The 21,828-nt window shown below is 43.1% G+C and overlaps 1 protein-coding gene and 1 long non-coding RNA gene across 2 annotated transcripts; one reads left to right on the plus strand and one right to left on the minus strand.

Annotated features, from left to right (window-relative positions):
• Positions 1 to 1,503: 1,503 nt before the first annotated feature.
• On the minus strand, positions 1,504 to 3,138 carry LOC121755816. The gene is made up of 2 exons (XR_006040865.1): positions 1,796 to 3,138; positions 1,504 to 1,709 (listed from the first exon to the last, which is right to left on the minus strand). It is a non-coding gene; the product is annotated as an uncharacterized LOC121755816 (long non-coding RNA).
• Positions 3,139 to 5,721: 2,583 nt separating this feature from the next.
• LOC121754496 (TALPID3 protein-like) lies at positions 5,722 to 6,593 on the plus strand. The gene is made up of 2 exons (XM_042149843.1): positions 5,722 to 6,111; positions 6,207 to 6,593. The coding sequence occupies exons 1-2, from the start codon at positions 5,722 to 5,724 to the stop codon at positions 6,591 to 6,593; spliced, it is 777 nt and encodes a 258-aa protein (XP_042005777.1).
• The last annotated feature ends 15,235 nt before the right edge of the window (positions 6,594 to 21,828 follow it).

A 21,828-nucleotide genomic window follows, 5' to 3' on the forward strand; every position in this document is an offset into this window, starting at 1 on the left:
ATTGGGTTGCGAAAAACCCGCACCATTTGGTAAGTCAAAGTAGTGCATAATCAATGCCGTATGCTCAATGCTAACGTAGATAGCATAAAGACTTGTCTCAGTGTTAGATCCAATTCAGTGCTCTACCACACCAATGTAATCTTATTTCAGTAAGGCTTAGAAATATGCGGGCTGACATTGCAACCTTTCACGATAGGTAGTCTAGGCCTATCTGGGTTGTGAAATTCTTATTTTTCTTTGTTCAGAACTGACCGTGTTACCTTAAAGTGGACGACGCCCACACCTGGTCTACTAAAACAAAGACTTAGACTTGGTTAAGTTACTAATACATTTAAATATGCAATAAACATCCATTAAATTTAAAACATAACAACATTATGACAAAAATAATCTGTTTCATCCATTGGAAAATAAATAAAGAGTTTTACAGTATTCAATCACTCGAAAGGTGATTTTAGTATACAAACTCTAACAGGGCTTTGGCACTTTCCTCCAGACAGATGTGGTGCATGCAGAGATCTGGACTTATACCCACAAGGTCTGACAAGGTCCATCTTATTACTTTTTTATTCCTTTTCAACACTTCCAACAATTCTTTCTCCTGCTCTTCAGTCAACCAGCTATTTACGATCACCGGCAATGTCTCTTCTCCCAGATAAGCGTACTTCAATCCTGGGGGCAGTGTTTTCAACTCTTTCTTTGATGGGCTCCCCTATTGAGGCAATGGGTTCTTCTCCATGTTCTTTGCAGCTAGTTCTCCAAAGTCAGGTAGTTTCTCCAGGCAGCTTAGTTTCTCTAGGCTGCTGAGTTGAGCGAAGCCACTTGAACCAGTTGTCCCTAGCTTTTGACAGAAACCCATTATCGCCTCATTAATTTCTTCATTGGTCAAGTCTTGTGTTATCAGCATTTCACACCACCCGGAGGCCTCCTTTTCATCGCTCAACTCAGAAGCTGCAAGTTGTTCCTACAAAAGTTTGGTCTCAAGAAATTCTTGGACTAAGGGGCTAATGACATCTAAAGAATGTAAATTCTCAATGTCCAACAGTTTCCTCATAGCTTCATCGATGTTGAAAGTGAACTTCACCCCATGGTAGTCTAAGCAGATCGTACCATCACTTACATCAATTATAGTTTTGGACGTTTGTAGAAATGGCCTCCCCAAGAGTACTTTGCTCGACTCTCCAACCTTAGACTCATTCATACGGATTAGGTGAAAGTCTGCAGGATTAAGGAAGTCGTGCACCCTCACTATCACATTTTCCAAAACTCCTTCCGGGCTGATGCATGATCTGTCTTCCAGTTAGATGACCACCTTTGTGTCCACTAATCTGACTCCAGTTAATCTTTTGTAAACTGAGAAAGGCAGCACATTAATAGAAGCTCCCAGATCACACATGGCATGTTCAATACTGTAATAGCCGCGATTTAATTTCTCGGAATTTATGAAATAAAGACTAGAATTTAAAGAAAGAAAATGAAAGAGCATTCGTTTATATTCTTGAGTAAACAAAACACGATATTTAGAATTTTCAATTTAAATCGTGCATTACAAATATTGACGATGAAAATAAAGGAAATAAGCTAACTATAAGTAGACTTTTAGTACATATTACAACATATAACTACAAATAGAAACTCTATTATTTAACAACAAGGAACTACTAGCTATGGGCCTCTTTAACACGAGGAAAATGAGCCCCCCTTGCTCCCTGCCAAACACCCAAAATGGGATTTTAGATGCATGGAACAAAAGACAAACTAGCACCCTATATTAAAAGGGAATGAATAGCATTACCTTTTCAAGGAGAAGAGAAGGGCTTGGTTTAAAGAGGGAGAGTCAGCCAGTACACTGCTCAATGGCAGGTACACTCCACCCCAACCCAACAGCCCTGCCTCAGCTCGTACCCCCTTTATCCACCAGCCATTGCCAGGAATATCAGCAGCCAAATCCTAACCATTTTAGTGCACCAGCCACCAAAAGAAAGGATTTCATAAATGCATCAAAGTACTCTGCAACAAGGCAACAAATGAGATTGAGATCCAGTTTAGTGCCGAGTACGAGCGTGCACCTTTGCAAGAAGAATCAGAGATTCAAAGGGCAGCCGAGGACCCCCCCCCCTTCCTCTGGCATTTAGTAACAAACTTGCAGCTTTCAGTTACAACCCCTATAAATACCTCATGCCTCGGTTTCACCCTCCATCACATAACAATATACTCACCAAACTGAGCAGCAAGTCGAGGAGTGAGGGAGATTAAGGACGAGGAGGGGAGCAGCATAGCAAGTTCAGTAGAGGTGCAAGGAAAGGTAACACCCATCAGCTCAAATTTTAAGTCTAGTAGTATCATTTCGAGCATATTAGAAACAGAGCATGAACACGATTTATGATGACATGAGAATTTGAAAGAAGATAGAAAAACTTTCATCTCACACACCTCAGCCTCACTAGAACACATGATAAGACAGTAGATTAGCATATTGGCGAAATCAGAAGAAAGAACCATAAACGTAAGAGAGTACATGCTTCAATATAGGAGCAGATGCCACCCTATATACCGAAATCACACACCAAAATAACCTATAGACGATACTAACATGATGAAGCAAATGGAAACCCCAAAGATCAGATGCCCTATTCTTAACACGCCTCAAACGGTGTTGAATCAGATCAATAATTTAAAAGCATAGAACTTTAAAAAAACAAGAGACACAAGGAGGGGACTTAGCTCTGGCCGACGAGGGCGACACCGTACAGATGAGGGCCGAGACGTCGAATGCGGAGGGTGGTCGGCGGAGGTCCTCTGAGGTGGGACAGCTGCACCTCCGTCTGGGAAATCCTCGAGGGAGAGAGAACTCGGGGACGAAGGGAGATTTTTCTCCGCAACGCGGACCCAGCACCGATCGAAGACCGATGGCGGTGACCGAAGGAGGGAGGCGCCGAACCCTGTCCGATTCGGACCTTCCGTTGCAACCAGCGGCGAGAGCAAGGCTGAGATTCGTCGCGGCGAAACACCCCGCCGGAGGAAAGGAGAGAAATGAGAGAGAGGGGGAGTTCTCGATTGGATTTGGAGCTATTTTCCTTCCCAATTTGGGGAAAATGTTATTGTGATGAAGGAGTTGCCGATGGGGGGTGGATGGTATTAGAGATTTAGGCCTTGCCCATTTTATTTGGGCCTCTCTTCAAAAAAAAAAGAGAATAAAATCTGGGCCATGATTTTTAATCACTCTTGGGCCTGGATTTAATTAGTGGGTCAGAATATAAAGAAAGGAGATATAAAGAATTGGGCCATAACAGTGAATCCGGGCCTTGTTTATAAAAGGAAAATTAAATTTATGGGCTACTGCTACATACATCCGGGATTTTAAGAAGAGAAATTTCCCTAAGCCACGGAAGAAAAGAAATTTATTAAGTCGTGTCGAAATAGCATTCAATAGATAATTAAAGCGGACTATTATTAGTCCAAGTAAGTATTTCAAGATACATAAAGAAAATAATCCAGAATTTATTGTACCCGAGCAATTCGGCAAGTTTCCGAATAAATTAAATCGCTGATTTAATTAAGGATTTAAGAGTTCTAAATTTAGAAAGAAGGAAGTAAAATAATAAGCACACGCTTAGGCATGCATACATGCAAGATAAGTAGATACTTAAACCCTAATTTAAGTATATTATTTGTTATAAAGGAACGTTGTCGCACGATGGGGGGTGGATGGTATTAGAGATTTAGGCCTTGCCCATTTTATTTGGGCCTCTCTTCAAAAAAAAAGAGAATAAAATCTGGGCCATGATTTTTAATCACTCTTGGGCCTGGATTTAATTAGTGGGTCAGACATATAAAGAAAATGAGATATAAAGAATTGGGCCATAACAGTGAATCCGGGCCTTGTTTATAAAAGGAAAATTAAATTTATGGGCTACCGCTACATACATCCGGGATTTTAAGAAGAGAAATTTCCCTAAGCCACGGAAGAAAAGAAATTTATTAAGTCATGTCGAAATAGCATTCAATAGATAATTAAAGCGGACTATTATTAGTCCAAGTAAGTATTTCAAGATACATAAAGAAAATAATCCAGAATTTATTGTACCCGAGCAATTCGGCAAGTTTCCGAATAAATTAAATCGCTGATTTAATTAAGAATTTAAGAGTTCTAAATTTAGAAAGAAGGAAGTAAAATAATAAGCACACGCTTAGGCATGCATACATGCAAGATAAGTAGATATTTAAACCCTAATTTAAGTATATTATTTGTTATAAAGGAACGTTGTCGCACGACGAGTAATCTCAAGTCAGGAAGCGCCCGTTTGAAAGTGTTAAGCAAACAAGGTGGGCTTTTCTTTCAAAACGTGACTTTATGTGAAAAACATGAATATTTTGAGATGAGTTGTCATGCCATGTTTTATTTATGATTGCCTATCTGTTGGCTATGCCAAACTAGTTAAATAGAATTCGGGTCCTAGTAGGGCCGCAAACCCTACTCGGAGTAGTGTACACATAGGGACTGTGTGCTAGTGCTAGCGTTGGCCGGTCCAGTGACCGTCGTGGAATGTGGCCACATTCCCGGTTCACACAGATAAGATATGGTATTTCATGAGAAGTTTTATGACTGCAGTCTACTTTCAGAAAGAAATAAAAGTTTTAGATGACCGGGAAGGATTTTCAGAAAAATCCCGTGTTCACTCAAGTTGGCTGACAACTAAAAGAGAAATGTTTTCGGCATGGCTTAGCTTCTTTGATACGTTTCCTTCCTCTCTCCAGGATATTCTGTCCAATGCGGCAGTTGGCAATTCCTGACACCCTTTCAGTCACTGCGCACGTCCTTTCATCACCTGCCATGATCAACGAAAGTACTGTGCCACCAATTAAATTCGAATTGTACTGATCAAGTGGACAATTAATTCTACATGAAAACTCAAATAGTTCCACTTGATCAGCTTCTATCCTTACTTCCGACTTTTAATTTCTAAGAATTAAAAACTAACAAAGAAGAACTATTTACACTAACTACAAAGGATTTGACCAAGTTCCCCTAGGATGTCACTTGATCAGTTTAATAGATCAAGAATTTGTCGCTTTGATCGCAGACTACCCATGAGTACCCGGTCAATCCTTTAAACTGTATAAGATTAGGCAGGATCAGTGGAATTTCTTCCACTGTGCCCGCCTCGATCTTGTCCCTGTAAGGCTCAACCCGATGACTCTTGACCACGAAAGAGAACGAATTGGGGGGGTCACCCGAGAGTATGTTTGCCTCCTGTGTGTGCATTGTCATGATGGTACGAGGGTCTGCCCATTTTGAATTCCGCTTCCTGGGCATTAGTTTGAGTTGACACTGGAAGAGTAGCTCTTTCTGCTCCACTATGAGCTCTTCCTTTCTCAAAGTGGGGTTGAATCTGCGTTGTGGATCAAGGTGGGGTGTCACTCCTTTTTTTAATATGGCGGAATGCATGCACGGATCTGGGTCAATCTCTATCGAGCCTGCTGTTTTCCACTTGACCATCTCTTGACCCAGCCTTAGTTCTTCCATCAATTGTCCTTTCTGTCCTTGCAGATTTGGTTTGACTGGCTTCTGATGCGTCTGGTTGGAAAGGTTCTTTAAGGTAACTGGCGATGCAGGTAAAGGCGATAGTTGCCTTATAGGCGAGGGACTCTCCTGCAGCATTCTTCTCAAATATTTGTGAATGCATGACTTCCGCTGTGCAAGGGGCACCAAACCCCAACATGCCCTCCGATACGGATATTCCGACCGTTTACGCCACCCTTAAAGCCCGACTGGGGATTTCCCTGCCAAGGGACCGAGCCATAACTTCCACACCCCAAAATCCTCCTCAAAACCCTCCTCAAAACCCTCCTCAAAACCCTCCATCTGCCTCCCAAACACAAGCCCCCCTTCGCACCCCTGAACCTACTGCCGTCGCCCCCCTTGTACAGTATAGCGGGGACGAGTCTGAAGAAGAGGGAGGGGCGCAGCCCGCCGCCGTCCCGACCGAAGAAGCACTGTCCGTGCTGCCGCCACATGCAGAAGGCATGACTGCTCCCAACGCTTCGACGCCACCAAGTGGCGGAAGCTCCAAATCCCCTACTCTCCTAGGACCGACACAACCGATCGAGGTTGTGCCCATTGATGACGATTCTACGGAGGACCTTCTACCCCCCCCAGCGAAATATTACAAAAAAGGGGGGCAGAATGGACCTTCATTCCTCAGGCAGAGGAGGAGCAGCTGCGCCGCCGGACGCGCAGAATGGAGATCAACACGCTGATAAAGGAGGTGGAGGCCGGGGTGGCCAGCATGGAAAGGGCGGAGGAGGAGCAGGTGGAGAGGCCCCGTGCAGTGCGGAGGCTGTTGGATGAGCCGGAGGAGCCAGAAAATCAAGGAGCCGTTGGGGCGATAAACCAAGAGGCCGGAGAGGCCGAGGCAGTTGAGGACAACCGTCAGAAGGCTGAAAGGAAGAGAAAAGGGAATGAGACTCTTCTTTCTCCTCCAAAGAGGATGCGCCCCGCAACCCGGGGCATTGAGATTTCTGATGCAAACCAACCTGCCCCTCCACAAGAAGGAGAAGAGGGTAGTGATACAGAGGGGAGAGAGCTCTGATGGGCCTGGACATTCCGCAGACAACAAGGACGACCTGCCGTTCCCCCAACCATCGACTATTCCAGACAAACTGTGGTGTTAACCATGGACCTCCTCCAGCGGATGCTGGAATTTGAAAACCCCAAATGGGTTGAGGAGGTCCACCAGAGGGTGACGCCCACGAAGAGGCTGAAGGCCGGTAAGAAACTACACCAGCCAGCCCTGGAAACTATCCGGGTTGAGGAGAGATTTACCCAGTATATTACTGGGATTGGTTTTGAATGGCTGTTGGAGATCGAGGATACCTTTGTACCCAAGGACCTGGCCAAAGAATTTTTCACGACCTTCCGGTTTATCGGAAGCACAAACTTGGATGCCAGGAGCGTCTCCTTCCGGGTGTTTGGGCGTGAGCAGACGATGAGCCTGAACAAGTTTTCTGTGAGGATGGGACTCTATACAGAGTCCCAGGTCGCTAGTGGAGAATGGTTCGGGCGCGACATTGGCCTTCCTCAGAGGAGGCCAGAGTTTGATCAGTAGGCCGTCTGGCAGGCCGTGTGCAACGGACGTGCCCCCGACTTTAAAGCCTCTGAGTCCAGAGGAACTCATATTGCTGATCCGGCCCTCCGCCTTGCCCAGGTCTACCTTGCCTCCAATCTCCTTGGCCAAGCCAATACACTGGCGATCATTACTCTGGTCGAGCTCTACTTTATGTGGAGCATGAAGGAGCATAGGAGGGTGCACCTTGCCTACTGGCTGGCCTACTAGATGAATCATATTGCCACTCGCCCTGCCCGCCACCTCAACATCTGCCACCTGCTTGGAGCCTACTTAAGGCGGAATTGGACCCTGGTGCTCCACAGGGAAGTAGGGCATCCCAGCCGTTGCCCTAAGGCCGAATTATTTAACTTGGACTTCTTTGTAAGAATACAGGTACTTGAACGGGTACCCGGCGGGAAGCTTCGCTTCTACGTGAAGGCTATGTAGGAGAAGCAGATGGAGCAGCAGGAGACCAGGCGCGAGGAAGAGAGGAGGACAGTCGATCGTCCGGCAAGCCCTGAGAGGCAGCAGAGACGAAGGCTGGAGATGATCCCCATGACAGAGCCAGAGGAGGCTGCACGGACTAACAATGAATGGAGGCTCCTCATAGAGCAAATGCTTACGTAGCTGGTGGTAAACTCTCATGCCTAGCTGGTTGCTCAATCTAGGATTCTGGAGGCGATCCGCCAACAGACCCTTGCCAGCCAACCGCCACCTCCCTCTACGAGCTCTCCTCCGTCTCGGCGCCCATCATCCTTCTAGCCACCCTCAGCATCTCCCGGTCAACCTCCAAGGAAGCTTTAAGTACAACCCCCCCCAATCTCTACTCATTTCAAGTTTAAAAACAATTTTATTTTTATTTGTTTTTGGTATGTATAACTGATTTTTTGCTCCACCTCACACTTAGACCTCTTTTGGGTCTAAGTGTGAGAAGTTATGCATGCTCGATTTGCTATATTTTGCCTATGTGTTTTGTTTGTTGTTTTTCTATTTTGATAGGCATGTTTGATTGTTGGCACTGCCTCACACTTAGCCCAGTGTCTGGTCTAAGTGTGAGAAGTTTTCCTTGGTTTCTGTTGTGCCGTTGCCTAACCCTTTTTTCCACTGCATTCCGTCCCTCGAGGACGAGTTCATATGCATTGGGAGGGGGGAGGGTTAGTTCCAGAAAATAAAAGTCAAACATGTCAGAAATTTTGAAAACACAAAATATCAGTTAGTAATAAATAGACAATATGCATGAAATCAGATAAGTGGAAGATTTGATTACTTTGGGAAGAGTTAGAGAAAGGAATCAGTATGCTTACATGTAGAAACTTGATTGCAAAAACTTGATCAGTTTGAACGACGCAAGTATGATTGATGGAAATGTTCAATTTTTTTTAAAAACTTACTGTGAAGCCTCTCTATATGTGCGTTATAAGCCAAAGTAGAACACTTTCTACTATTGTTACAAAGGGAAAAATTTTGCGAGAGGCTGAATTTTTTATTTCTAGATGAAAATTGCACAAGTAATAAGGACTAAAGGCATTAGGACTTAAGCAATTTGAGCATTTTCTTCTTTCGCTCCACGAACCCGCCTCGTCAAGAAAGGCACCCCCTAGTTAGCTAAGTTGAGCCCATACACTTTTACCGATTCTTTGATAACCGAGACCCACATCCATATACTTTTTATAAATACGTGAGGAAAAGAGGTCAGAGAGATGAGTCATTTCAAAGTAAGGGGTAGTACGATAGAAAGTAAAAATAAAAGGGTAGCCGGGTTGAGCGAGTTAGTCAATTAGGTTGATCAAGTCAAAAACCAAGTAAAAAAAAATGTTGTTATCGATAAAAGTTTGAGAAAAAGAGGACAGGAAAAGTTGTTACCTGACCCGATAAGTCGGAAGTTAGAAAAAATAAGCCAAAAGTTTAAGGCTAAAAGTCGCCACTTGACCAAGTAGGATATCTAGTGGCGAAATAAATAGTTCAAATCTTTGGTCTCTTGACTCATGTGTTTTTCTTTTTTTACAGTTTACATTTTTAAACATAGAACCCCTTGGACCCTACCTTGATACACCACTACCCCTAAGACCCATTACACCTGAAACAAAGACCTTAAGGAACTATCTTGTGCAATCCGATTCGAGGTATTAAATTTGTGGCAATACCGAGTGAACAGTCCTAACATCTCTGGTGAGAAATGAATGACTGAGTGAATCCAACAATGGTTTTTAAATTGAGCAATCTTGACGAACTGACACCTTGATCAAGTAAAAGCAAAAAGGAAGAAACATAAGCTGCTGGCAAATGGATTGACCTCGACCTCAAGTATGATTGTTGGAAATTTATTTGATCTAATGCATCTATGTGAATATGAGTTTTTATTTCGAGTCTTGTTTTCTTTTTCATTTTTTTTATTTTCTTGAAATGAGTAAACCATGCCTGAAATTTGCCTTATCTTTTTCTTTTCTTTTTCTTTATACTTGGGGACAAGTATGTTTTAAGTGTGAGCAGTTTGATAAGACTCATTTCATGCATCGGTTTGGGGGTAAAATATACGCTACTTGATCGGTTTATCGCGCAAAGCAAGTGTTAAATGTGCAGGAATGCCGCTTGACCAAGGCAACAAAGCCAAACTGATCAAGCAAGTACAATACGTGAAAAGAGGCCAGAAATCGGGAGAGTTGATCAAGGGGAGTAACCAAGCAGGAAAGGAAGGGACCACAGGCTTCCAGAAGAAGAACACATGAGGCTATGAGCTGGATGGTGCGCAGCATTCTGTTATCAAAGATAATGTTCTAGAAGGGGACACGTGCTGATATATGAGACGCAAGGACTGAGCTGAGTCACGAATCAGTTACAGAAAAACATCGTCATTCTAGAAGGAGAGCACGTAGCAATCAATGAGTCGCTCACTTTCAGCATGAGCGAATATTCCCTGCCAAGATCGTTATCTAGCTGGAAGTCGTGCCGAGCCTATAAATAGAGGATGCGCCATCACACAAAGAGATTTGATTCTTTACTTTCCGTCTTTAGTTTAGCTTAGTTTAGCTCTCTAGTCTAGTTCAGTTCTCTAGATAGCTTAGATAAAGTAACACTTAGTTAGAAAGGGCGATCGAAGGAGCGCTGCAGAATACTTAATATCTGTCGGCGTATTCTTAAGTTTCCCGCCGAGGATCTCCCCGGTTTTACTTGCTTTCGTATTTCTAAAGTGTTAGCTTAGTTTAAATTTCACGCTGTACTATTCTGAGTTTTAGTTTTAATCAAAGCTGTTTTCGTTTTCATCATGGTGTTTACTGTTTCACGTAGTTAATTTTCATTCCAGTCTGAAATTCACTTGACCCAGTAGTTAAAATTTCCTTGATCAAGTTAGTAACTTAAATTCTGTCTAGAATAAAAATCAGTAGTTAAAAACTCTCAAGTTAAAGCGTGGCAGCAGCTAACCCCCTGTTCACTACTCACACACTTGATACACTAGCTTCTCTGTGGGGTCGACCCCGAACTTGCCGCTTTACTGTTAAAGTAGTGCAAAATTGGAGTTTATAAATTACATTGGTGGCGTGCCATAGCGAGATCAAGTTGATCAAGTGGCAACGACATTTGCTGACTGATCCATTCGGTTCAGTTATCTCTTCCATACAACTTGAATCCAAGAGAAAAAAAAGCCGCGATCGTTAGGCCCGCCAACGTAACAAAGTCTAAGTCTTTGTTTTAGTAGACCGGTTGTGGGCGTCGTCCATTTTAAGGTAACACGGTTCTGAACAAAGAAATATAAGAATTTCACAACCTAGATAGGCCTAGACTACCTATCGTGAAAGGTTGCAATGTCAGTCCGATTATTTCTAATCCTTATTGAAATAAGATGACGTTGGTGTGGTATAGCACTGAATTGGATCTAAAACGACAAGACGAGTCTTTATGCTATCTACTGAAAGACGAGGTCTTGATAATTAATTTCTTAATCAATGTACGTTAGCATTGAGCATACGATATAGATTATCTACTACTTTGACTTACCAATAGGTGCAGGTTTTTCATAACCCAACGATCCTGGTATCTTGGGTAGTGGCGAATAATATCTAGCGGTGCTAGGATTGCTATTATATTAAATCGTGCGCGAGGTGAGTCTCGTTTGATAACATCCACAAGAGGAGCTCGATACAAAGTTTTATTATTCGGAACCTAGCTAGTTGGAGTTTGATTACTCTATGAATAATAAATAAGCGTTTCTTGCTAAGTCCACTCATGGAGTTTATAATATATTAATTAATTAAGTCCATAGCAGACATTGATTAATTAATGGATGTTTCTATCTTAAGCGCGGGAAATAAATGACAAACAAATGGAAACTCGGAATACTTGTAATTTCGGATTTGGATGGGCAGTGGAATATTATTTCGTTAGTGGCTGATAGTAATATTCTAATATAAGCTTATATTAAATTATGGGTTCAATTTAATTAATAAAATGCTAATTGGGGGAGAACATATCCAAATTCTTCCTTAGATCCCTGACTGGGCCCAATATGTGACTTAATATAAATAGGAGAATAAAGGAGACAGAAAACACACTTGTTTTTTTTTTTCAATTTTCGTCTCCCCTATTCCAAGGAAAGGAACGATTTTTTGCTCTCCTTCCGTGACCAGGATTCTGTCTTCTTTATTCAAGTCCTAGTATTCTGGTGAGATTTGCCCACACAAATATCAGATTACAGTCCGGGATACCAGTCAGAAGATCTAAGATCGAGTTCTTAAAATCTTCACGTGGAGAAGACGCAAGCCATCTTCGATTCTTAAGTGAATCAACAAGGTAAATTGGCTAACTCCGTAGCAAGAATGTTTAAATTCAAGTTGTGAGCATGATACATGTGAGAATTATGCGAATAGAGTTTATCTAAATAATGTGCTAAATAGATCAAGTTTTATGTGATCCGTTAGAATGCACGCTTCCGCAGCAAACCCCTTTAATTGGTATCAGAGCCAGTCTTTGGCTCTGATTATTTGGATTTAAATTTAGCGAAATTCATGTATGCATGTGTTATTTGATTGCGAAGCATGTTCTTGGTGTTTTGTTTATTTAATATGCATGATGAACTCAAGAACTATCGAATCAAGGAACTTGAATTTTTTGATCGTACGAGACGTGCGATCCGTCAGCGCTAGCGCCGAGACAGATCGCACCGCGCTCGATTGAAAAAGGGTTGTCGATTGAGTGGGAGCCGAGGGTGTATGATCACGGGGCGACGCGCAGACGAGCGAGGGCTCGTGCGCGCCGCCGACCGAGACCGCAAACCCTAGGCGGCTCTCACCCGAAGCCTCAGACAAGGCGGTGGCTGGTGCGGCGTGGCGGATCGTTCAAGAACCGCCGAGACACCACGAGTCACTAGGCCGAACCCTATGCGGAAGGTCCAGCGCCACCCGACGAGATGTCTGGCCGAGAGCGTCGCGCCTGTGTGCGTGCCGCTGGCTTAGGCAGTGGGAGCCGCTGGAGCGGTACAGGCCCAGACGGGTAGCGAGGCGCTGGCTGAGAGCCAGCGCCATCCGTCGAGACGCCTGGCCGAGACGCGTCGGAACCCGACGGTCGAGACGAGCGAGACAGGGATGAGGCGCTTGCTGAGTGCTAGCACCACCCGACGCATCGCCTGGCCGAGAGCTGGCACGCATCACGCGCGCTGCTGGCCGAGACATCGTGCGCGTCGTGATCCGACGACGAACTTGTCGGATCTTCGTCGTTCATCATTCGTGCGAACCTCGTGCGATGAGATAACGATGAAATATTATTTTAATGATTATTTAATTTTTAATTAAAAGATATCATTAAAATATTATTATTTAATGGAAATAAAATAATTTGGAAAGATTTCCCTAGATTTTAGGAATATTTATATTCTTATCCATATCTATGGAAATAAATAACATTATTTTGACTCCTAGATGATATGTGCAAGAATAATTTAATAGTTTCCTAATATTCATATATCTAGAATCCTAATAAGGATAGATATGTAAGAATACATTAAATAATAAAAATTACTCTTCCAAATCTTGAACATGGAAATAATTTGAATTTAATTTTTCATGTCTTATTAAGAATTAAATAACTTGTTTATTTTAGATATATTTTATAGTGGACATGGATAAGAATTAAATTCTAGAACAATGGCTTCCTAAAGGAAGATACCAAAGTATATAAAAATTTAATTATCCAGGAAATTAAATACCAACAAAATTTAATTAAGCCTTAATCTGCTTCAAGGCTAAGGATAATTAAAGGAAAAACCATAACCCAAATATTTAAGCTATAATTACGAACTTAATGTTTGTATATAGTCTCCATCAATTGGTCTGCAATTTATGAAGCTTATTTCCAATATTATCGCCACCCATTATGTGGGGACAATAATCCTACGAAATAGCAAGTTCATAAGGGCAGATTTCTCAAAAATAAATAGCATGAACTAGAATGTGGTTTCCAATATTATCGCCACCAATTATGTGGGGACAATATTCCTAAGAAACTGCGAGATTCAGAAGTTCACACAGGATTTTTTAGATAGCTTGATCTTGTTAGTAGCACATAAACATTGTTATGGGAGTGTGTTGTAGAAGTGAGACTCTGTAATGCTAAATTTGGTGGTCTTGCTTAGGCAACATTAGGTGGCCATGCCATTATGTGGTCTCTGGACTATTCGTCGATGTTGTGACCAGTTAAATTTTAGAGTTTTAATGCGTATTGACCTCTTATGGAGGGTACAAAATTTTAATTTTACAATTGTAAGATTTTGAAAAGTTTTATGGTTATTCTTATAAAACTTCTTACATAAGTTTATGACAAATAGTAAATACTTTGTTTTGCAGTGCAAACTAAATCGTCAAGATGTCATTCAATCCTCTTTCTGCAATTTTTAAAGAAAACAAACTTGAGGGCCAAAATTACATAGAATGGAAAAAAACTTGGACATCGTTCTTACAGCAGAAGAGTACAGCTTTGTACTCACAACCCCGCGACCTCCAGTGCCGCCAACTAATGCTGCGGCAGGAGTCAAAGATGCACACAGACGGTGGCATAAGGCGAATGAGATGGCTAAGTTCAACATGTTGGCTTTTATGTCTTCAGTACTCAAGCATCAACATTCTGCCATGGAAACGTCCGCCGATATCATGCAGAATCTCAAGAATCTTTTTAGTACTCAGAATCGAAAGGGTAAGTCTCAAGCCTTTCGGAGTATCATGTCGAAGACAATGAAGGAAGGTTCGTCAGTGAGGGACCATGTCCTCGAGATGATGGGCCACCTCAACCAAATTGAGGTTTTGGGAGGGACCATCGATCCCGAGTCCCAAGTAACAATCATCCTTCAAAGTCTTTCCCCTAGCTTCCAGTAGTTCAAGCTCAATTTCGTGATGAACAAAAGGAATTACACCTTGGCGGAGCTGTTGACTGAACTTCAGTCGGCAGAGGACCTTATGGTTCAAGCTAAGGCAGCCATGATGACTTTGGCGCCTCGTTCCTCTGGCTTTAAGCCTGGCGTAGGAAAGAAGTCGGCACCGAACTCAGGAGCGGCCAAGATGGCTAAGGGAAGGAAGAAGAAGAAGAGGGCAAACAAGAAGCCCACGGGGAAGTGTTTGAAGTGAGGTGAGAAGGGGCATTGGAAGCCAGACTGTCCTAAAAGGGGCAAGGCAACTGGTATGCACCAAGCTCTAGTAGTCGAGTCTTGTTTGAATTCGACATCTACTTGTACTTGGGTTATTGACACCGGAGCCACTGATCATATTTGTTTTGATCTTGACTTGATGCAGGTGACAAGACGGCTACATGATCGTGAGATCGAAGTCCAGCTGGGCGACGCTACAAAAGTGGCGGCCGTTGCAGTGGGAGACATTTATTTGCGTTTTAGTAGTGGTAGAATTTTGATTTTGAAGAATATTTTGTTGATACCTTCTTTTAGAAAAAAATTAATTTCAGTTTCTAAATTGGTTTTTGATAGATATTCGATTTCTTTTAATGACAATTGCGTTATTAAGAAAGATGGTTCTTATATCTACCGTGGTATCATGGAAAACAATCTGTACACAATCACGTCTACATAATTTAATAATCGCAAATCAGAACTCAATACAACATCGAAAATTTCAAATAAACGAAAAGAACCTTCAAGTTCAATGAACAAAACGTACTTATGGCACCTTAGACTTGGTCATGCCAATGAAAGGTGGATCCATTCTCTTGTGGAACAAGATCTTATTAAAGGTCTAGAGGAGGAACCTTTTCATAAATGTGAGTCATGCTTAGAAGGCAAGATGACCAGGAGGCCTTTTTAGGCTAAGGGAAATAGGGCCAAGGAAGTACTTGAGCTCGTTCATACCGATGTGTGTGGACCAATGTCCACCGAGGCAAGAGGTGGTTTTCGATATTTCATCACATTTATTAATGACTTCTCGATGATTGGATATGTGTATTTGATGCGCCACAAGTCAGAATCCTTTGACAAGTTCAAAGACTTTAAGGCTTATGTGGAGACGTATCATGGAATGAGTATCAAACGACTAAGATCTGATCGCGGAGACGAGTACCTCAGTGCCTAGTTTTTGGACTACTTATCGGAGTCAGGAATTGAGTCCCAACTGACTGCGCCGGGCACGCCCCAACATAACGGCGTGGCTGAAAGAACGAACAGGACCTTGTTAAACATGGTCCGATCGATGATGAATTATGCACGGCTACATGTTTCGTTTTGGGGACATGCCTTGCTTTCCGCAGGCCATATATTAGACAACTTACCGTCAAAATCCGTGCCTACTACTCCTTATGAGTTGTGGACTGGGCGCAAGCACAATCTAGCACATCTCAAAATCGATTTGGGGTTGCCCGGCTCATGTATTGGAAAATGATCCAACTAAGCTAGGATCAAGGACGGAGGTATGTTTGTTTATAGGGTACCCTAGAGGATCGAAAGCTTATGAATTCTTTAGTCTATGATAAGTCGTATTCTAGGCCTTGGTTAATGGTCAGTATAACGTGCATAATTGGAATATATCTGCAAAACAGTTGCTAAAGTGTGCAGGGAAAGGGTTCTAGTTAGAAGGAAAGGTATCGGATAACTCAGGTGAAAAGGGCATCAGAATGTTGCTATACTGACCAGTATGCATAACAAAAAGGCTCGAGATGGAGAAGAAGGATTGCTGGGAAGATCAGCCACAAGTAAGGGCAAAAGGGTCATTTCGCAAAGAGAGTCTACCCTCAAAATCAAGGGCAGGCCTCCCTATAAAAGGAAGCCACTTGGAGAGAGAAAGAAGAGGAGGGATTATAGGGAATCATCATTAGGAATATACACTCTTAGTTAGAGTAGTTCTCTCTCGGCAGTTAGTTCATTCAGCTTGTCCTTCATATTCCCGTTCCTCGCCACAGCCATGGTCACCTAAAGTTCATCAGTTAGCCGGAGTTCCGCATTATCTCGTTCCAGCCAGCGGGTTTCGTAGTGTTAGCAGTTTCATCGCCAGAGTGGCAAACAATCTTTATTTGCTTTCTTAGTTAATCTTTACGTGTTTCCTTACGTTGGACCTGTTGCACTTTCAATTTCCGTTTGCTTTTGAAGTATTTTGTTTAGATCCAAACACCTTTTATGCAATGAAGTTGTCTTTGCGCCTCGTTTTCTGTTTGATTCTGTTTCTTTCTGCCTAGATAGTGTAGATCTAGTTGTTACTGTAATTTCCAAGTGTTGCGAGCATGTTTTCATTTCCGCATTGATAAATCCGAGTTCATGAATTTAGATAGCTATTAGATTCTAGATCTGAAATGGTTAAGTTTGAAAGCCCAGTCTACGTGATTTCTGCCACATTGCATGTTACCCAGTAAGCGTAATTTCAATTTCGTTAGTTTCGTCTTTTGATTTGGAGTTTAGATTGTAGATCTGATTTTTGTGAAGTTTGTTAACCTGAAATTCTCGTTCATGGAATCTGAGTTGTTTGATTTGTGTTCATATTCGTTGGAGAAGACAATGTCCACATCCAAATTTGGGACCACTTTTACTTTTTAGTTACTTTTTGCTTTTGTCCTTTACTTTTCTTTACTTTTTCTGCTGGTACCCTACAGATCTGTCAGCCTAGTCACCTAACTACCACTTATTCTCTGATATTCCGTTTAGCCTTTTATAGTAACCCGTACCCTCTAGATATTTTCTGAAACATAATGTTCCCTCAATCTCACGTACACAGCTGCTTGTTAATCATCTTTCACACCTCCTAGTCAGTAGAGTACCACCTTAATTTCCAGTCTAGTTAGAATCTCAACCCAAAGTGTGGTAGCTAACCAACCTTTCCAGAATATCACCACAATTAACAAAGCGCATTCATCTCTGTGGGATTCGACCCTTACATCCGCTATACTAGTCAGTAGAAGTGGGTTGACGAATTATTAATACCAGGTCCAGGCTTAGCTGGGACGTTCATCCTGATCAGTAGGATACATCTTTTGCTTGACGCGACACCTGCACAAACCTGGCACTTGTCAAATGACGTCGTTGCCGGGGATGAATGACGTTATTTACTGTTCTTGTGTGTGATACTTTGGCGTACATATTGTGTATAACTTTTCTATTTTCTTTTTCTTTCAGTTTATGAGAAGCAGTTCGGCTCCTGACCATTGGAGACCGAAGATACTTTAACGAGGGGCTATACTCGTGACCACTCGTTCTGGCCTGTCGACAGTCTTGTCTGACCTAGGCACGAGTAGAGATGAAGAGCAAGACACCATAGAAGGAGGAATACCAGAACAAGTGCTACAGTTGGAGGGTAACCCAAGGATAATGGCTGCCCATATAGATGAAGACCTGGAGATAGGGACGCTGAACGCGCATACCGAAGGAGAACCGCTGCAAGCTATAGTTGTCACCCCAGGACAGACGGCTTGTGATGTGAAGCCCCATGTTATTGCAATCCTGCCCACGTACTGTGGGAAAAGCTATGAATGCCCTTACGAATTCCTTCATGAGTTCTGTAAAAGTTGTAGGGCACAGAGAAGGCCAGCGGGGGCAACCGAGGATGACTACAGATTGAAAGCTTTGCCGTTCGTCCTAAAAGGGGAGGCCAACACATTGTTCATGCACCTGCCACCCGACTCCATTGAGAGTTGGGTCGATTTCAAGTCAGCCTTCTTAAGTGAATTTTTTCCGTCATCTAAGACGAGTGCGCTGAAGAGAGAGATAACAGTGTGAAGCAAGGTTACGATGAACCCTTGAGTGATTATTGGGCGAAGTATATGAGTCTTTTGGATGCATGTCCGAACCATCGTATGGCAGATATAGAGATACATCATACCTTTTATGAGGGGATGAACAAGGCAACAAAAGACTTGGCAAACTCCTCGTCAGGAGGAAGTTTCACGCAATTAAGGGTCAGTGAAGCGAAAAAGGTCCTAGGGAAGCTTTTGAGCGCAAAGGAGTACGACAATTCAAGGGATGGCTACAGCAGAGAAAGAATTGCGAGTGCTTCGTCCACTGACCAGGAGCAGAAGATAGAACAGAAGATGGATTTGAAAATGGAAGAGCTGAAAAAGACACTCCTGAGCACAATCGAGAAGAAAACACCACCACCTTCCCCAACTAGGAGCTATAAGGATGCAGAGCAGGGGAGTCAAGGGTCAGCCCACGATCAGCCGAATGACTTCGTCAACATGGAGCAAGTCAATGCTGCAGGGTACTATAACTCTAGTGGGAATTAGATCCAAGGGAGACAGCGGGACGCACCATGGAGGGACCATCCAAATTTTTGGTGGGGAGATGGGAACCAAAATCAGAACCAAGGTCAAGGCCAAAACCAATACAACCCCCACCCGAACCAGAATTCCAACCGTGGCCCAGTAAATTCCGACCACCAATCCAACTGGTCAGGAAGGAACCAACAACCCCATAACCAGAACCCACAGAACCAAAACTCGAACTCTGTCTATGTACCGCCCCACCAGAGAAACTTCCAAAATTACCAGAGTCAGCATAATCAAGGTTCCCAACATCAGCAGAACCAAAACCAGTTCCAAAACCAAAACCAGTTCCAAAACCAAAACCATTTCCAAGGCCAGAACCAGAATCAATATCACCAAGACCAGTACAACTCTCCTGGCCAGTATAACCACTACCCGCCTAACCAGAACCAGCAAAACTTCCAAAATTACCAACCCAACCAAAACCCCCAGTATAACCAGCACCAAGGGCCAAATCAGTCCCAATATCCTAACAGGTCAAGGAGATCTATGGAGGACATGATGGGAGAATTGCTCGCTTTGCAGCAAAGTATCAAGGGTGAATTGTAGTCCAATAATGAAGTAGTTCAGGGGATGCAGAATGCCAAGAAGGAGCATAAGGCGAACATAGACATGATGAATAGGCAATTGGCTCAACTGGCGAGTTCAATGGCTGAAATGAAGGGCAATTCAGGAAAACTCCCATCTACAGTCCATGTTCCTGAAAAGGCAAACGTGAGCAAGGTCACATTGCGGTCTGGTACTGCCTATGAAGGACCCCAACCGAAGAAGTCCAACGGAGAGCCTAGTGGGACGAAAATACTGAAGGATGTCATCTCAGAAGGAGAGCTCAACAGACCTCTACCTCATATGCAGGATCCATTCTTTTTGGATGAAGCGCAATTAGAAAAAGGTGAAACAAAATGCGTACTGCCCAGGAAAGACTCTCTTAAGGAAACGGAACCCACAAAGGAGACTCCAACCCCGAATGTGCCCCAGAGACTCTGAAAAGGCTGTTGAAGAACCGGTTGAAGAGCAGAAAGGAAAAAAACCATTCCCTTACCGTTTCGTGACCAAGAGGAAGAAGGAAAACCCAGTGGATTACTTGTCAATTTTTTGGAAGCTGGATGTCACCATACCATTCCTACAAGCCGTGAAGCTGCCCCCACTTGGAAAATTTATCAAGGAGTTCATAGCCGGGAAGGCCAAGAAGGATGGAAAGATCATGGTGGAAGGGATAGCGTCAGTGATTGTGCAGGAAAAGCTACCGCCCAATAGAGCCGATCCAGGTATGTTCACTCTACCTATAACTATAAGAGATGTAAAAATCGAGCATGCAATGTGTGATCTGAGAGCTTCTATAAATGTTATCACATTGTCAGTTTATAATCGGCTGAAGGGAGTAACATTATTGAGCACTAGGGTATTAATCCAACTGGCTGATAGGTCATGCATAAATCCTGAGGGTGTGTTAGAAAATGTGTTGGTGAGAGTGCATGATTTTACTTATTATGCTAACTTTTATGTAATCAAGATGAGTGAGTCTGAAGTTAGGGAGCCTAGTGGTATTTTGCTAGGGAGATAGAAGGAGCAATTAAGGATTTCTGTCAGAAATCAGAATTTATTGGAGCATCAGGGGCTCAGCTACCAGTCAGTACAGAGGAATTTTCAGATGAAGAGTTAGGAAAAGAGGGGGATGCTGCGAGGAGCATTCTACCGGCTGACATACTTCCCCCACAAGTTGAGTTGAAAAAACTACCAGCAACCCTGAAGTATGCTTTCTTAGGGGAGGAAAACTCATACCCAGTGATTATCGGCAGCAGCCTGACGAAAGAACAAGTGGCAAGGCTACTGACCGTTCTAGGCAAGAACAAAAAAGCAATTGGATGGAGCCTTACGGATCTGGTAGGGATAAGCCCCGACGTCTGTATGCATCATATCAGGCTAGAAGAAGGAGCGAAAGCACATCGAGATTCACAGAGGAAGGTGAACCCCAACATGCGGGAGGAAATATTGAAAGAAATCTTGAAGTTGCTGTCATTGGGAAATATCTATTCGGTACCCGATAGCGAGTGGGTCAGCCTTGTCCACATGGTCCCCAAGAAGTCAGGGATTCAAGTGGTCCAGAATGAGAAGATTGAGCTGATACCAACAAGCCTAGTGATTGGTTGGCAGATGTGCATAGACTACCGCAAACTGAACGCCGCAACCAGGAAAGACCACTTCCCCCTACCGTTCATCGACCAGATGTTGGAGCGACTGGCTGGGATGAATACTGTTGTTTTTTAGATGGGTACAACGGGTATTTTCAAATCTACGTGGACCCTGAAGACCAGGACAAAACCACCTTTACCTGCCTATTTGGAACTTACGCGTACAGACGCATGCCATTCGGTCTTTGCAACGCTCCAGGAACATTCCAACGATGCATGATGAGCATATTTTCCGATCTGATCGAGGAGTGCATAGAGATATTCATGGATGACTTTACAGTCTACGGGGACTCTTTCGACTCATGCCTTCATCACTTGGACATAGTTTTAGGGAGGTGTCAAGCAAAGAGCCTGGTCTTGAATTTTGAGAAGTGCCATTTCAAGGTCACAGAAGGGATCGTCCTAGGACACGTGGTGTTAGAGAGAGGTATACAGGTGGATCAAGCTAAAGTGGACGTCATTTCCAAACTGCCATTCCCTAATTACCAGAACGGAATAAGGGGTTTTCTGGGGCATGCAAGATTTTATCGACGATTTATTAAGGACTTCGCTAAAATAGCCCAACCCCTTACCAAAGAAAAGCTGGTATCTGCAAGGCTGCTTTCAACCTCCTCAAAGAAAAGCTGGTATCTGCACCAGTTATCTGGGCTCCTGACTGGGATCATCCGTTCGAAGTGATGTGTGATGCTAGCGACAATGCAGTGGGAGCTGTTCTGGGCCAGAAAATCGAGGGAAAAAGGTATGTGATCTTTTATGCATCTAAAACTTTAAATCAAGCTCAAAGAAATTATGACACT

Source organism: Salvia splendens, chromosome 11, assembly GCF_004379255.2.
Source record: "Salvia splendens isolate huo1 chromosome 11, SspV2, whole genome shotgun sequence".
NCBI classification, from domain to species: Eukaryota; Viridiplantae; Streptophyta; class Magnoliopsida; order Lamiales; family Lamiaceae; genus Salvia; species Salvia splendens.

Excerpts from the sequence above, each read along its gene's own strand:
- LOC121754496 (XM_042149843.1), top strand. The coding sequence starts at position 5,722 with ATGCCCTCCGATACGGATATTCCGACCGTTTACGCCACCCTTAAAGCC. Across the intron at positions 6,112-6,206 it reads GACCGACACAACCGATCGAG|GCAGAGGAGGAGCAGCTGCG; the intron begins GTTGTGCCCATT and ends TTCATTCCTCAG.